The following is a 15,116-nucleotide window of genomic DNA, read 5'->3' on the forward strand; positions in this document are numbered from 1 at the left end:
CCTGGTTTTGGCTGGGATAAAGCTAATTTTCTTCTTAGTAGCTAGAATAGCGCTGTGTTTTGGATTCCTTATGGGATTCGGTACGAGAAGAATGTTGATAATATATGGATGTTTTCTGTTGTTGCTTAAGAAATCAGGGACTTTTGAACTTTCCTTGCTTTGCTAGTGTGCGGGTAGGAAAGAGTATAGCCAGAGCAACAGATCCAAACTGGCATTTGGATATGCCAATGGGATGTTCCATATCATGTAACATCATGTTCAGTATGTAAATGATGTCTGGCCAGAAAGCTAACTAGCTCTCTTCTGGGATTGCAGTTTCAGGATTTTTCTCTCCTCCAGGATCACTAGCTGGGAACAGGCTGGGCACTGGTTGGTGGGTGGTGAGCAAGTGCACTGTGCATCACTCATTTGTATATTCTATTATTACTATCATTGTTATTTTAATTTTATTTTATTTCACTTATTAAATTACTTTTATCTCAACCTATGAGTCTCCTTACCTCACCCCTCTAACTCTCCCCGCTATTCCCCAGGGTGGGGGAGAGTGATCGAGTGGCTGTGTGGTGTTTGGCTGCTAGCCAAGTTAACCACAACAGCCATACAGAAATAAACTGCTGAGCGTGGGGAGCTATGCCTTCTTTCACATTCTTTCATCAGACTTACTCAAGTTGGTTTTTTTCCTAGTTATATTCAAATGCTTCAAGACCCTCTTTCCAATCTGAAAGGTTTTGCTGCACGCAGCTTAAACAAGATGCTCCTCTAGCAATGAAGCACCACTGCAAAGTTTGGGAGCTGTGGCAAACCTGCTTCCTCTTTTAAGCACACTAATTTTAACACAGGCATAAAAAAGCCTGTATACACCAGATTTAAGCTGAACCAGAACTAAAGATCACCTGTTGCTCTGTGAGGGGATCAAAACAAAGCAGCCAAATTAAGAAACAAAGAGAATTGTTAACTTGTCAGACTTGATTGCTTATTCTAAAGCAAAATAACCTTTTAGAAGTTATAGCAAAACAGCAGGTTTTTCTCTCTTACCTCTCTGACTTCATGGAGTTGACCAGAACGCTGGCTCTTTGCTCTTCGAGCGGCTGCAGGTGATTTGTGATGTGTGATGGTTACAACAGTTGGCCCACTTTGATTCATATGTTTCTGGCCACTAGGAGATGCAGAATTCACTGTCCCAGGTGGCAGCAGAGATGAGCTTCTACTTCTTGAGGATGAAATGTTCTAGAATAAGCAATGGGATGTTGATATTAACAACCTTTACACAAGTAAATAATTTACAATTCAGGCTACAGATTTGTGCTCTGCTACTTTCCTCACAAACCTAAATCTGGAGGTATAACTGTGCTCAGGACTGATTTATTCCCTTTGAACCATCTGCAATGCTCAGCAGGGATCTTCTTGGAAACATGTGGTTATCACCTTTGTTTCTTGGGTTGTCCGAAACCACCCTTCGTAAAAATCTTCACAAACTCTTACATATTAACTTGCTGCTAAGTTCTTACAACCACACTTTTTAGGAAAGATTAGGAAGGATTTTTCAGACAGAGTAACAACAATGCTAACTCAAATATTTTTTATTAAGCCATTGACCTATAATTCACCAAACTGGTGTGAACAGCAAGAAAAAAAAATAATCTTAATGCTTTTACCTGATGAACTTCTGAAACAGTGCAGTGCTGTTTTCAGCATCAAAGGAGCTGCAATTTTGGCAAGGCCAATCCACATACCAATCAACCATTAACATTTAAAACAAAACATGTCTTAAAGAGTCAACATGTTTCAGAGTAAGCTTGGGATAAACACTAAATATAAAACAGGCCAGAAACAAATCTCCAACAGTATCTGCACTGTGAATACTCTTAACATGCAACCTATAAAATCAGTCTCGACATTCAAGAACTTTCTCTGTTCTTATCTAACTATTTGCCAGTGTTGCCATCATGGTTCGTTTTCTGCAGACCTCAAATCAAAGTTTTCTTGGAGGTCTTTAGGACAGCAATTCTCAGTCAAGATCAGATGTATACTAGAGCACCATGAAAGATCTTACAGCGGCCTTCCTTTACCTGGAGGGGCTACAAGAAAGCTGGGGAGGACTTTTTTCAAGGGCAGGTAGTGATAGAACAAGGGGAAATGGGTTTAAGCTGAAAGAGGGGAGGTTTAGATGAGATATTAGGAAGAAATTCTTCACTGTGAGGGTGGTCAGACACTGGAACAGGTTGCCCAAGGAAGCTGTAGATGCCCCCTCCCTGGAAGTGTTCAAGGCCAGGCTGGATGAGGCTTTGAGCAACCTGATCTAGTGGAAGGTGTCCCTGCCATGGCAGGGGGGTTGGAACTAGACGATCTTTGAAGTCCCTTCCAACCCAAACCATTCTATGATTCTATGAGACATCATATATAAAACTGCAATGTAAAAAGAGCTTTTCCCTTCTACTTGAACTGCTGATTACATTTGTAAGGTTAAAACTGAAACAGAATACTTCTTACCTCAGGAAACACAAACCACTTCAGAGAGTGACATTTAGTAGCACTTTAAGAAAGTGAGGTAAATATACCATGGTGAAAATCACCATTTCACCTCTCCCACAAACTCTGCAGAAGTAATGATGGAAGCCTTCAACCTTGCCAAGACAGTTACCGTCAGTGTGGGGTACTACTCTGAGTCTGCTGGCAAGTGTACAAAAATAGGACTTGGGTACAATCTCTCTCCTTACCCCTTACAGGTCAAACCTTGCAATTTGTGGTAATTTCATTAAACTACTTTAAATACAAGGCAGATAGGTTCCAACTAGCACTGGAATTAAAGTCAGGCATCATGTTACCACTACAATGATTGTAAATTACAAGGCAGATTATCCGGCACTGCCAAGAAGGAAGAGTGAAATAAGTTACATGATCCCTCTGCTCTCCCACACAAAACCAGACCAGATTTTTGAGGCATCTGAAGGTTTAAAAAATGGGTTATCACATTCCCAGTGCACAAAGAGCTGCTATACTCACAGAAATAAGCATTATTCCATTGGTCTAGACTTATGTTTACAAACACTTCCAAGAATAATGGTCTGACACTTTTTGCAACAAGTATATTTCTTGCTACCATGACTAATAAGGCTATAATAATAAGCATCAGTATAATCAGACATTTAAAAACCACCCGTCCTGACTGATAATTCAAAACTGCATTAAAACTGGATTTCAGTCTAAGGAAAGGAGAGAAGGAAAAAAAAAAAAAAAAAATGGGGAGTGGAATTTGTCAGAAGGGTAAAGAAGGTTGCCAGGTTTTTAATCATCTTCCATTTGAAAGAGCATTGCTAAGACGTAACTACAATTGAAATAAGAGCCAGAGGAAAAGGTATCTGGGAGAGGGAAGGGGATGAGGGAAACTGGGTGCAACTGAATTTCCTGTTTTAAACAGACGTTTCACAGAAAAAGGCTATCCCTAGTACATATAATAGCAGAATACACTTACTGATGGTTCTTTTTAAACTGACTAGCATCAGAATAGTTCTAAACTAAATTTAGGGTGCAGAGGAAGAACAAGATAATTTCAATTTTTTCAGCATAAAATCAAATTATCTTTCAGTTTAATGAAAGTTGCTTTCTTTTTAGAACAAAATCTTCTGAGAATCAAACATTCCAGTATCATGTAGTCACAATATTACAAATACATGACTGCTACCTTCACATAGATAAACTGATCCTAAAACTCAGATGAACAGCAACAATGTAAAACAGTGAGTTTAGACATTAGATTGCCTTAATAGAAAACAACATTCTGGGAGAAGTCAAGTGTCTTGGGGTTGGAGGGAAGGTTATAGATCTGCAAATAACAAAAGTAACATAAAACAAATATGGAAAAATCAATGTACTGTTTCTATTTAAATAAAGAATCAGTAAAGAATTCTAGGAGAGAGTTAACCTTCAGAAAAAACAGCTGCCAAAATAACCTCATTTAACCTGCACACTTCCAGAGATACGCTCATAAATTGAAATGCACATATATTCTAAATTAGTATCTGTATCATTTATATTATTTGTTAATTCAATGCTATCTTTCCACAAGACAGTGTTTCAAACGTCAGTGAACTATCAGCAGCTAACCTTGTATCACAACAGACACCTTAACTGCAGCTCACACTTCACATTTTCTCTCTTTGTATTATTTAACACAATAAACCTTTCACCAAAACCCACTTGGCTCAGGAGTTATAAACTTGATAGCGAACTGTTAGTACAAAAGCTGCTAGCTAGCTACAATTTTTTTTATCTGGCTTTGTATCACAAATAAGTAATGAGCACATTTCCAACAAACAGATATACCCATCATTTTAGGATTCTCTTAATCCAGATTAGATTTTTTTCCTGCAAGATTTGTTCATATCACAGCTCACTGGGCTACATCAGCTACATTCCTAACCTGTGACTGGAGGTAGAATAAAGAGTCTGTGGGACCACAGTGCATTTAAGATGGCTTTTCATTAAGTTTTGCAAAGGCATGTGGCAGCTCACAGCAAATGTTGTGGGTGAACAGTCATTTAGGGCACAGAATTTGGGAATCAGTGAAGCAGGAGAAAAAAATCAGGAGGAACAGTCCATCTATAGTTCCTGCAGTGAGTGGTACTCAAGAAGGCTGTCCTGCTACAGGGATACTAGGTAACCCCAAACCTCTACATATTGAAGTTCACAGCCTGGCAAGGGCTGGCCATATCACACTACCTGGTGTGCCTGGCAATGAGCTGCATGCCTCACCCTACAACAGTGTTATGGGATCTCTCGGGTGGGATCACCTCTGCCAGTGAGCCTCTCCTACAGTCCTCTCCATCCCCTCCCAGCAGAAGTGAGTTACCAGTCCTGTGCAGCTCACCGACTCAGGAAGATTGGCAACCTTGAGTTATCACACACAGCCACAGTCTGTGACAAATATCAGAGCCAAATACACTGGTTTGAATGGCTCCTACAGGTCTATAAGCAAGTTGTCCTCATCTCTTCCTTTTCTGCCCCTTTATATCCTTCATCCATTTAGTCACCCAATGTTTCCAACCAAGGTGCCAGAAAACTCTACCAGCCAGACAAAGCCTCTAGCATTTAATTTGGGATTATTCTTTAGCGGATACCTGTAACACACAAACCCTAGATGAGCTCGGCACCAGGACCTCTGCCTACCCATGAAGCTATCCTTAGGCAAGGCCTCACGATAAATGTACAAAATTTCAACTTACAACTTGCAAAAGCAGTCACACACAAAATGTTTCACTCAAAACCTTCTGAAGTGGGGCTCCACTCTTCAACGCCACAAAGAACAACAGCAGAGCACTGTGCCTGCTCCCTCCAAGGAGACAGAGGCGGCAGCTAATTTCTTCTGACAGCTTCCTCCTGCCACTGCCAGAAGAGGCCTCTCCAGGAACTACACTCAGCCCCTTATGCACTTTTGAATTTTACAACACATTGTCAACACCTATGTCCCAGCCAAATACTCCTATTCTGCAGACCTTCTTCAGATTGAACATTGTGAATGACAAGTAACTCTTTTGCATTGATAGCAACAGCTGTGCAAAAATCAAGATTTTCCATTTTTGTTAAAATGTTAAAACCTATGTGATGTTTTCCACAGCTAACAGCACCTTAATTACACATCATACTACAACAGTCATTAAAGCCACTCTCCCAGGAAATCAAAGCACTGACAGTCACTGATGGATCTTATCTCCTGCTTTTCCCTGTCGCGTTGCTGGTATGACTGATCTGCCCCTCTAACCATTATCAAATCTCATTTTCTTTGGTCCGACTGTTTGCTGCTTTGCAAATAAATAAATGAAAAGATTCTGAAAAGTCTGATGAAAGGAAGACATAGGCTCTTCAACAATTAGCAATGCATGGTGCCAGTAACGAGTCAAGAAACCCACAGGCTGAAGCATCCCAAGGGGATTATAGATATTCCTTCCTCAGGCTACACTTTACCATTGCTCCACCAGTTTGCCTGCTAATAAAATTAAACTAATAAAAGAATAATAAAGAAGCTAATAAAAGATTAATATGCAACTTACGTTCATCTTGGTTTTATGACTTAAAGCTAGCTAAAGTACACTTAGCTCACACAGATTTGGGTTAAGATTATTATTTTAGTAGACTGCCCATCTCCAAGATAAAAAAAGTGGCATAATGAATGCTTCCATTTGGATATCAAAAATCCTAATGATTAAAATAATGTAATTCTAGAACAGCAAGTTCCAGCTATACTAATGTTTTCATGACTCATTCTCCCTGGAGATTGCCCTTCCTGCTCACAAAGAAGCTGAAGTGTTTTTCACCATTTACCAGAAGCAAATAGTTTTGTTTATTTTGGAAAGTAAATGCAATGTTCCAGAGATCAATAAACTAATTTCTGAAGTGAATTGTCGTATCTGTTTATGGCTGATAATAATCATTTTTAGAGGCACTGTGCCACAGATGTTTTCTACAGAATAATAAATACTGAAATGACATTCCTTTACTCCTCTGCATATATATATAGCACAGAACCAATCCCTGCATGCAGCTTTGGAACAATAAGAAGTCACACACTGTCAGAAAGTAATTATGATTTTGAGACACCACCATTCAGTGTTTTAATTCCCAGCTACCTCTTTTCCAACACATTCAAAGTAAACTAACACTGAAAAAAGAAAAATATGGACAGAGATCTGTTTAATTTACATTATAATTATTCACAAATATTAAAATGCAAATTACTGAATCTATGGAACATCCAAACTTCAGCATTGTAAATGGCATGATATGCTTTGCACAGTTGTGTAAAGCACCACCTATGGGACTAGCTTTTCTGACATAATACTACCCTGCTTCATCATCTTCTGTAAGGCAATCTGTGTCTGCTTTTAAGCAAGAGACTATAATAATCCGATCATTAAATCTTTTCTTTGTCAAAAATCATTTGAGCAAGCTCATGTTCATGTCTAACTGGATTTTTTGCCATTTTTGTAAGAAGGACTTTGAAAACGGAGAGCTATGAGCAACTCTTACCTTCATGCAGCTTCCAAAGGAAGGTAAAAAGGTGTCAAACACACCTATCTACAGCCAAGCACTGCTTCCTTCTCAGCCTCACCACTGCGAGGATTTCCAAAGCATGTTTTAATTAGAAGCACCATTCTTCAGTTGACTTCTATATGCCAAGAATGAGAGGAAGAAGCAAACAAGTATACCAGAGGAGGGAAAATGAACTTGCTCAGAAGGAAAAGATGTTTGATGTGCATAAAAGAACCAAAACAGCACTCACAAAGACTTGACACTTTCACTAATCTGGCTTTATGGAAACAGTTATCATGAGGATGTTAAGAATACTCAGTGAATAATCCACTTAGGACTTTAAAGGTATCTCTGCGGCCATTCTGATAAAACTGAAGAAAGATCTGTGATAGCCATTCTTCCAGCTGTGGAGAAAATTACACCATCTGCCTCAATGATTTGATAGAAGTGCTGACCTCAAACTTTCAGGCATTACTACAGATGCTGTTTCACATCACAGCTAAACTGCCACTGCAGCTGTCACTGAAAGGGGCAGGACTGGATTTTTTTGTCCACCATCTCTCCGTGCTAGCTCTGAGGCCCACTTGACCTCATGAAGAGCTACTCCAGAGAATGAAACTAGAAGAGAAACAGAGATGTAGACACACATATGGAATTTTCTGCTGATTTAGCTACCCAAACTGCCTTTCCAAAGGGCTGGATGATAATTACAACAGGCACCAGAAGCACTGCTTGAGGAGAAAGAGAGTAGGACAGTCCCTCACAGAGGCATGTAGTCATCACGTTGGCTCAGTTTTAAACACAAAGTCCCAGACTAAAGCAGGGAAAAGGCAGGTTTTGGACAGATCCATTTCAGCCATCCTCCATCCAGGACGTAGAAGAGAGCAGGGCTTTATCACCAGGGGTTGCTGGAAGCAGATTCCAGCTTCCACCTACATCAGTGCTCATCAAATTCCTCAGTGAGCTTGTCAGATAACTTAACATCTTTTAATAGGATGACATTTTTCCTGTTTCTGACACCACAGGACCAGAAACACAACAGAACCCACACAAAGGGTGGCAGCAGAAGTAAGGGAACTGGACTGACATTTATAGCTGCGGGAATCAGCAGACAAGTTCAGCTGAAACGTCAAACCACATCATCCAATTTTTAGCAGCTCACTTGTGCAGCTTCAAACCAGAAGCCAGAACAAGAAGTCATCTGCCTCCTTACTCTAGCACAGACCTAACCTGAAAGTTACCATCTGAGCACAATTTAGGACAGAAGCACTTCACAAGATAAAAGTTTCTGTTCTCTGCCACATTCCTGATCTGTTCTGAGAAATACAAGGGTTATGTCAATCCAGCAACTGATCCACAGGTCGGAATTAAGAGCTGGTATGAAAACCCGTGTGTTTGTTTTTACTAGTGCTTTTACAGCCACTGTTATTAAACACCCAAGAAAAAAGGAGTATGAAACAGAAGAACTAACAAGTTTGTGACAATTTATGGATATAAAATTATTCTTAGAAGTTATCATAAAAACATGCATAAGCCTACTTCTTCTTGGAAGCATTTATATCACTGAATTCCAATTTGACTAATGATTTAATTAAAACTTGTACAGTAATATTCACTTAGAATAGTCTAAAAAAACAGCAATTCTATCCAGACATAGAAGACTTTTCCCAATACAGTGTGATCTGGCACTCTGTGGAGGTTGAGCAATCTGTAATTAAGTTAAATGAGACTTGTATGGGAATACTAAGAAAATTAAGACTATCCTACAGCATGGGAATTATTTGTCAGAGAACATTATCCTTTTACTATCTTTCTATCATTAAGATGTAAAATTTAATTTTTAAAAAGGGATAGACTTTGCTTGTGTTACAGCCACTTGTTAGCTGTACAGCTCACCTTTGGACCTTGCATTGGGATGCAACTAAATTTAGTCATTAGTATACAACTTTTTTTTTTTTTCCTTACATCACTCCTCTGCTTTATTTCCTCCACCACTCCAGTCCTTAGCTGAAGCTTTAAACACAGCAAGGACAGCAAATGATACAGTAGCATTTTGAAGCAGGCAGTAGCTCTGAAAAAGAAAGGAAACCAGTGCTGGTCTGGATCCAGTGCAGGAAGAAGGAACACTCTCTTATGAATATTTCATAGAAATAGTGACAGAGCTTCAGCTTTGAAAAATATTCTCCAAATTCTGATGTCTTCCTATGAATCTCCTTCCAATCTTTGAAATCTATTCAAGATTTCAAAAACATGTTCTCTCTTCAATAGGAAAGACCTGCAGCTAAGAGTTGCTTCACTGGTATTCTCGGGAACCTTCCCACTGCTTCCCCGGCTACCACATTATCTTTCCCCAGTTAACCTATATTCCACTTGTGTAAGATAAACACACCTCTCACTGTGCCTGTTACATTCCCCATTCCACCTCCTTCTCAAGCGTAGGACTCCTGAAAAATAGCTAGAAATTTCAGCCTCTTGTTCTTCCTGTGAAAAAGGTGAGTTTAAGCTGTAGAAGAAGCTGGGAGCAAACACCCAGGCTCCAGCTTTCCAGATGCAGAAATGTGCCTGTTCCCACGAGAGACAGAGCTTGAACTCTGTCCAAACCCCAGAAGCTTAAAACACATGAGTATCTATCTGCCTGTCCATGACAGCACTAAGAGACAGAAAATTTGCAGTTATCACTTACTACAGCCCCACTGCCAGTAGAATAACAAATCACATCACGAGAGTTCTATGAATGGTAGGGCTACTTTAACAAAATCCAAAAATACAGATTTTTGTCCAGTCCTCAGTTATGCAAAAGAAAGTCAAACATGTACCCTTCTCTGAGTCATTATAGATTTCCCTATGCAATTCCAGTCCCTAACCCCAACACAAAAGAAACAGTAAGGTGGCTAAAATAGCAGCATGCTATTTTAAGTAAATTTAAAATATTTTAAACAGCATGTTTCTACTCCCATGCTAACAATTATTAAAGTACCTCCATCTACAAGAGAAAAAAAAAAATGGCACCAAAAAATGCAGCAGTTCTTACTTCTCAGCAGGCAGTGGTTTTGAAGTCAGAAACTTTGAGATAAATAAAAAAAGAAGTTATAGCAATGCATTTTTCCTAGTTTCTGGATCTCTGTGAAGCATCACTCCCTTGTAACCCATATCTGATCTCCAAAGTCTAATCATTGTAGCATTAAGTCTTTTGATCACTTGTTTTTATAGAGAGAAGCAGAGAAGAGCTTTAAAACTTGCTTGTAGGTGAAATCCAAGTCAGCACTATGTGCAATGCTAAAGTCAGGGAAAATCTGCCTCGCAGATAATACTCTAACCCTGAGAAGATAGGAGGGAGAAAAGGAAAAAAGTATATTGAAAAAATAAGAGAGAAATCTTGTCAAAAGAAAGGTTTCTAGGACCAGGTAAGAAGGACATTGCTTCAAGTACAGCACACTTCTGGAGTAAGAGGCAGAGTCAGCAGTGGTCTCACCTGAAGCACATAAATTCCCAGCATTTTATTTTCTGGACTGGTAAGCTTAAAACTACAGAAGATAAAAATTCTCTATTTGCTCTATAGCTTATGAAATGGAGAATTAAGAGTGCTTCACTAACAAACAGGTCAAGTGAAAAGTGACCTAGTCTGATTTTAGATGTAGACTTGTAACACAGAACTAAGAAAAATATTTTTGTTTTCTTCAGCATTTCTACTTGATACTAAATGGACCCCCAGCTAATTAATACGTATAGCTGGCTGTACCAACCAAAATGCACCCATACTCCAGTATCCTATGCCAAGGTTCTGTAACTCATCGGTCTTCTAAGAAAAATGCAAGAACCCTCCTCCTGCTATTTGAAACAATCATTTGTCTGGCTCCTCAGTTACATATGCCCACCACCCCTCAGTCAAGGAAATCCTCTCATTTTCTTGTATAATGAGCCTAGGAACCAGAATAAAGCCACAGCAGCAGCTGGTCACAATGCAAGAATAGAAGAACACCTCTAGAGAGACGCTTCCCCTTCTAAGCACTTCCTGCTTCTAAAGTTGCATGTTAGATCTTCTGCAACAAGAGGCATCTTTGTATTCAATAAACTCCCATTCACTTAGTCAAGACTTTCTAGTAACATTTTGTCTTTCAAATACTTTTCAAATCTATATATACTTTTGGCATTCAAAGCATCCCATAATAACCTTCAGTTTTCATTCATCTCCTTTTATTTTCAACCTGTTTTCAGCTCATTTTCTTTGAGGCTACCCCATACCAATATTATGAACAACAGCTAGGAGTTATTTGCTATTCAGCCACTCCAGAGCACTTTTTAACACTGTACTTCCCTGATTTGCCCTGTTCCTTCCCATCATCAGCAAAAAAGATTCCAGTGTAAGTCAAGTTTCACCGCACAGAGTACAGAACAATAACAAAAGTGATAACTCCTAAAATTCTATTTGCTTTTTTTGGGCCACTGCTACTTCCTGGACATTTTCACCATTGTAACACCAATATCTTTCTCTTGACATACTAATTAATTCAGAGCCTATCAAAATATGTACCTAACTACTCCTACTGCAGGAGCTCAACATGGAGAGGCAGTATGAAAAACTCTGAACATAAATTATTGTTAAGTGCAACAGTTTTTACCTAAGGGAGAAAAATTATCCAAACGTCACTTACACAAAGATCAGGTTCAACTCAATTACTGCCACTCTGGAATTATATTTTGGTATTAAAATAGAGTCCTCAACAGAATTATTTATCAGGAGCAGGCAAAACAAGAAAGACAAATACAGTATTAAAAAAATATTAGCAAACAAATAAAGAGTAGAAGTATGCCATTGCACAAGTCTCTGATATCATCTATAGTGAACAGGAGTTCTACTACCTCATCATAATACACTGTAGATGTTAATCATATAAATGAGTTGAAGAAGTGACAGAACACTTATTGAGGAATAATTCATTGATGGCAAGTGAGTATAAAACATATCCAACTTTAACCAGCACAGGAAGTCCCTGAGCTACAAATTAAGAGCACCTGTAAGAGTATTCTGACCAGAGATGCACCTTTGTGAACAGTACTGGACCACAGCTATATAAAAACCATATTTAATTGTCATGCATAAGAAGCGAAAGAGTACCGAAACACTGAAGTTACTTATTCTCCTTCAAAAAGGGTTTTAATTACACCATAATTGCTTCCTGACAAGTCCACATCAATCAAAAAGAAGAAAAAAAAAAAAAGTTGGTTTTATTTTACTTCACACACTTCAATGAATGCCAGTCTCCTCAAAATACCATCCATCTTTTCAAATTCCAACTTTCAAAGATACTCAGGATCATGACTTTGACTGCAGTTAACATAAGATTGATACTCTCAATATCTTGGGGCAGGGGGGAATCTTTTCTGCTTGAAGTTATATGCAATTTTTTTTAATATAGCAAACAATTAGTCATGAGGAAAGCAATCATTTTCATTCCTGTAAACATATCAATAGAAGTGTTTAAATGACTGAAAAGCAGGATTTATTTTTCTTTTAGTGACTCAGTATTAACACCAAAATAATACATTAAATAAATACAATAATAATTTATTTCTAATAGGGGGGTTTGTTTGTTAGTTTCTAATACCTTCCACTTTCAAAGTGCATTGTAATTCAAACAGATTCATGTCATTTCTACTTGGAGGCAGGGGACATCCCCAACCCATTATTCAACTGTTTTTCAAGTCCAAACGTTTTTTTACCTCTTCAAAGTACTTATCTGTTTGAGGACAAAAATTCTGATATCACTTCCAAAGAGAAATAATATAAATATTCATATAATGATCTCTTTCAGATTTGCTAAAGAAGTTGAAGACTGACCACTGCTAACATCTACCTGAAGCTTCTATAATAAGAGCCATTAAATCTTATAAAATGAAATAAAAATAGTATCAGTTAACATTTTTAAATACTGATCAGGTCATCACACAGGTTTTTATTAATAACCTGTTGATCCAGCCACTGAATTAACCATGTATTGACAGCATCTGAAATGCACTTAATTAATTTCTCATAAATAGGACAATGTTTATTTATTAAGATTGCCCAACTGACTTAAAGTCTGCTCCAGATAGTGACAAATGACAACTTGCTGCTTTTATTCATAAACCTCTAAACATCAACCCACTAACTACAGCAGCCAGTTGATCATTCAGATCATTCTCTTCGTCACCTACACCACTTAAAACATAACAGTTACTTCTCCCTCTTAATTATTTACCTTAGAATTACCTTCCTTGTGATGTTTGGCACAGGACCGAAGCTGAGTTATCCAGTATTGTTTCTCCTTTGCATCAGCAGCTAGAATACAAACAATAAAATGCAGGGCATCACACATAAACCAACACTCTTTTTTTCATTTCTCACATAAGAAAATGTGACAGGAGAGAGTAGCAGGGGGAGAAGAGAGATTATTTATTGGTTAGGATGCACTATAAATTCTGATTTACGTTACTTAATTTAAGTATACATAAATTCTTCAGTACAACACACCTAAACCTCAACTTGTGGCCACTTGGAAGAGAAAACTATGAAGAAGATTCATAACCTTATATGAGTCTTTTATCTTCCTCTTATATGAGCTTAATAACATTTCTTCCAAGTGTTATTAAAAGCAGAATTACCTCAAGATTACTTTTTTTTTTTTAAATCCACTTTTGCTTTACTCATCTCTCTCTGTGTAGGAGAAGGGCCACACCATAGCATTTAAATCAAGGAAATCTCTATACTCAGGCTGTCAATCAGCTACGAGACAAGCTACCAGCTCCCCAGATACATTAGTACTTCTGCTGGAACTCTTCTATTTTCTGTTTAATTAAATCTCTCTTTAAACTTGTGTGTCATTTCAATGCAACTGAAAGACACAAGAATGAAAACCACAATTTCTACCATACATCTTCGAAAAACAGCCTTAAAAATTATTGAAAAGATTGTCTGCAGTCTATATCTGGTGGCTCCTGTGTAATATTAATAAGTATATTCAGGAAAAAGGTTTGGTTGGTTGCTTGGGGTTTTTTTAAACAAGACACTACTACAGTAATCCTAATTAAGAATACTAACACAGAGTAGATAATTTCAGTAAATATTTTCTCTTACTTCCTCTGCTATTAAGTATCTCAATAAAAATTATTGAGATCTCTCTAATTATTTTTATCTCAGCATAAAAATTATTTACTGATTTGAGTCAAATTCATATATCTCTAAATTAAAAGCAGCATATTGTAAGTATTTGATAATTTCAAGAGACTGGAAAAGCTTGATAACAAAACCACAAGCGTTCATGGTTTCTAGCTGTGCAAATTCCAAAACTTTTTAACAGAAATTCTGTTTGTTCTTGTGTTTCAGTTCTACATAAAAACCAGCAACACACCGTACCACAGTGAAGTCCTGCATACTCCGTCCTGCTAGCCAACTTATAAACTGTGGTCAGAATAAAACTAACATAATTTTAAACTTTTGTTACACTGTATTACATGTCACTTAATCTTTATATCACTTGTTTTTTTATAAACTAGTTTGATATTAAAGTATGTAGATCAATCAACCATACTGAAAACACCTTAGAATCAGAATCTTGTATAAAAAAAATAAAATAACTTATTCCAAAGTAACTCTCACATACCCTATATTGCCCTTCTTACATTTGGGAGCAAGGGAAGGCAAAATTTTAAGTTAAAGATGCATTCAATTATTCCAAGATTGACATTTTTCCCTTCTCTGCTCCATCGGCGCATTAACTACTGCACATCATCTGCAGGACGGTGGCAGGGGAGAACAACATTAGAAATGAAATGCTATGCTGTGGCCAGCAATGAAAGCAGCTTTTTCTTCCTTCATAAGCAAACAACATACACTGTACAATCAAAATTAAACAGTAACAGCTTAGAGAAGTCATCTTGAGGTATCTTCCAGCCCTGAAAGTCTACATATTGTAAATTCACACATATTTAACTGCACATTAGTGCTCCACTGTGTTTTATAATATAGTATGTAACAATATAGCTGTATAACTGCTATTTTCTGACAGTATAAGGAAGTAAAAGACAAATGAGACATGAGAGAAGATGCACAG

The 15,116-nt window shown here is 37.8% G+C and overlaps 1 protein-coding gene across 1 annotated transcript in view; it reads right to left on the reverse strand.

The window, feature by feature from the left end:
• Positions 1 to 1,035: 1,035 nt before the first annotated feature.
• Positions 1,036 to 15,116, reverse strand: part of LOC104530219 (oxysterol-binding protein-related protein 10-like) — a gene marked incomplete at both ends in the record, with an annotated part of 14,504 nt that continues 423 nt past the window's right edge. The window contains 2 exons of the mRNA XM_010174748.1: positions 1,036 to 1,227; positions 13,266 to 13,345. Coding sequence (XP_010173050.1) covers positions 1,036 to 1,227; positions 13,266 to 13,345 — 272 coding nt within the window. The remainder of the gene's footprint in view (positions 1,228 to 13,265; positions 13,346 to 15,116) is intronic.

Source organism: Antrostomus carolinensis, unplaced genomic scaffold, assembly GCF_000700745.2.
Source record: "Antrostomus carolinensis isolate BGI_N321 unplaced genomic scaffold, ASM70074v2 scaffold1689, whole genome shotgun sequence".
Lineage (NCBI taxonomy): Eukaryota > Metazoa > Chordata > Aves > Caprimulgiformes > Caprimulgidae > Antrostomus > Antrostomus carolinensis.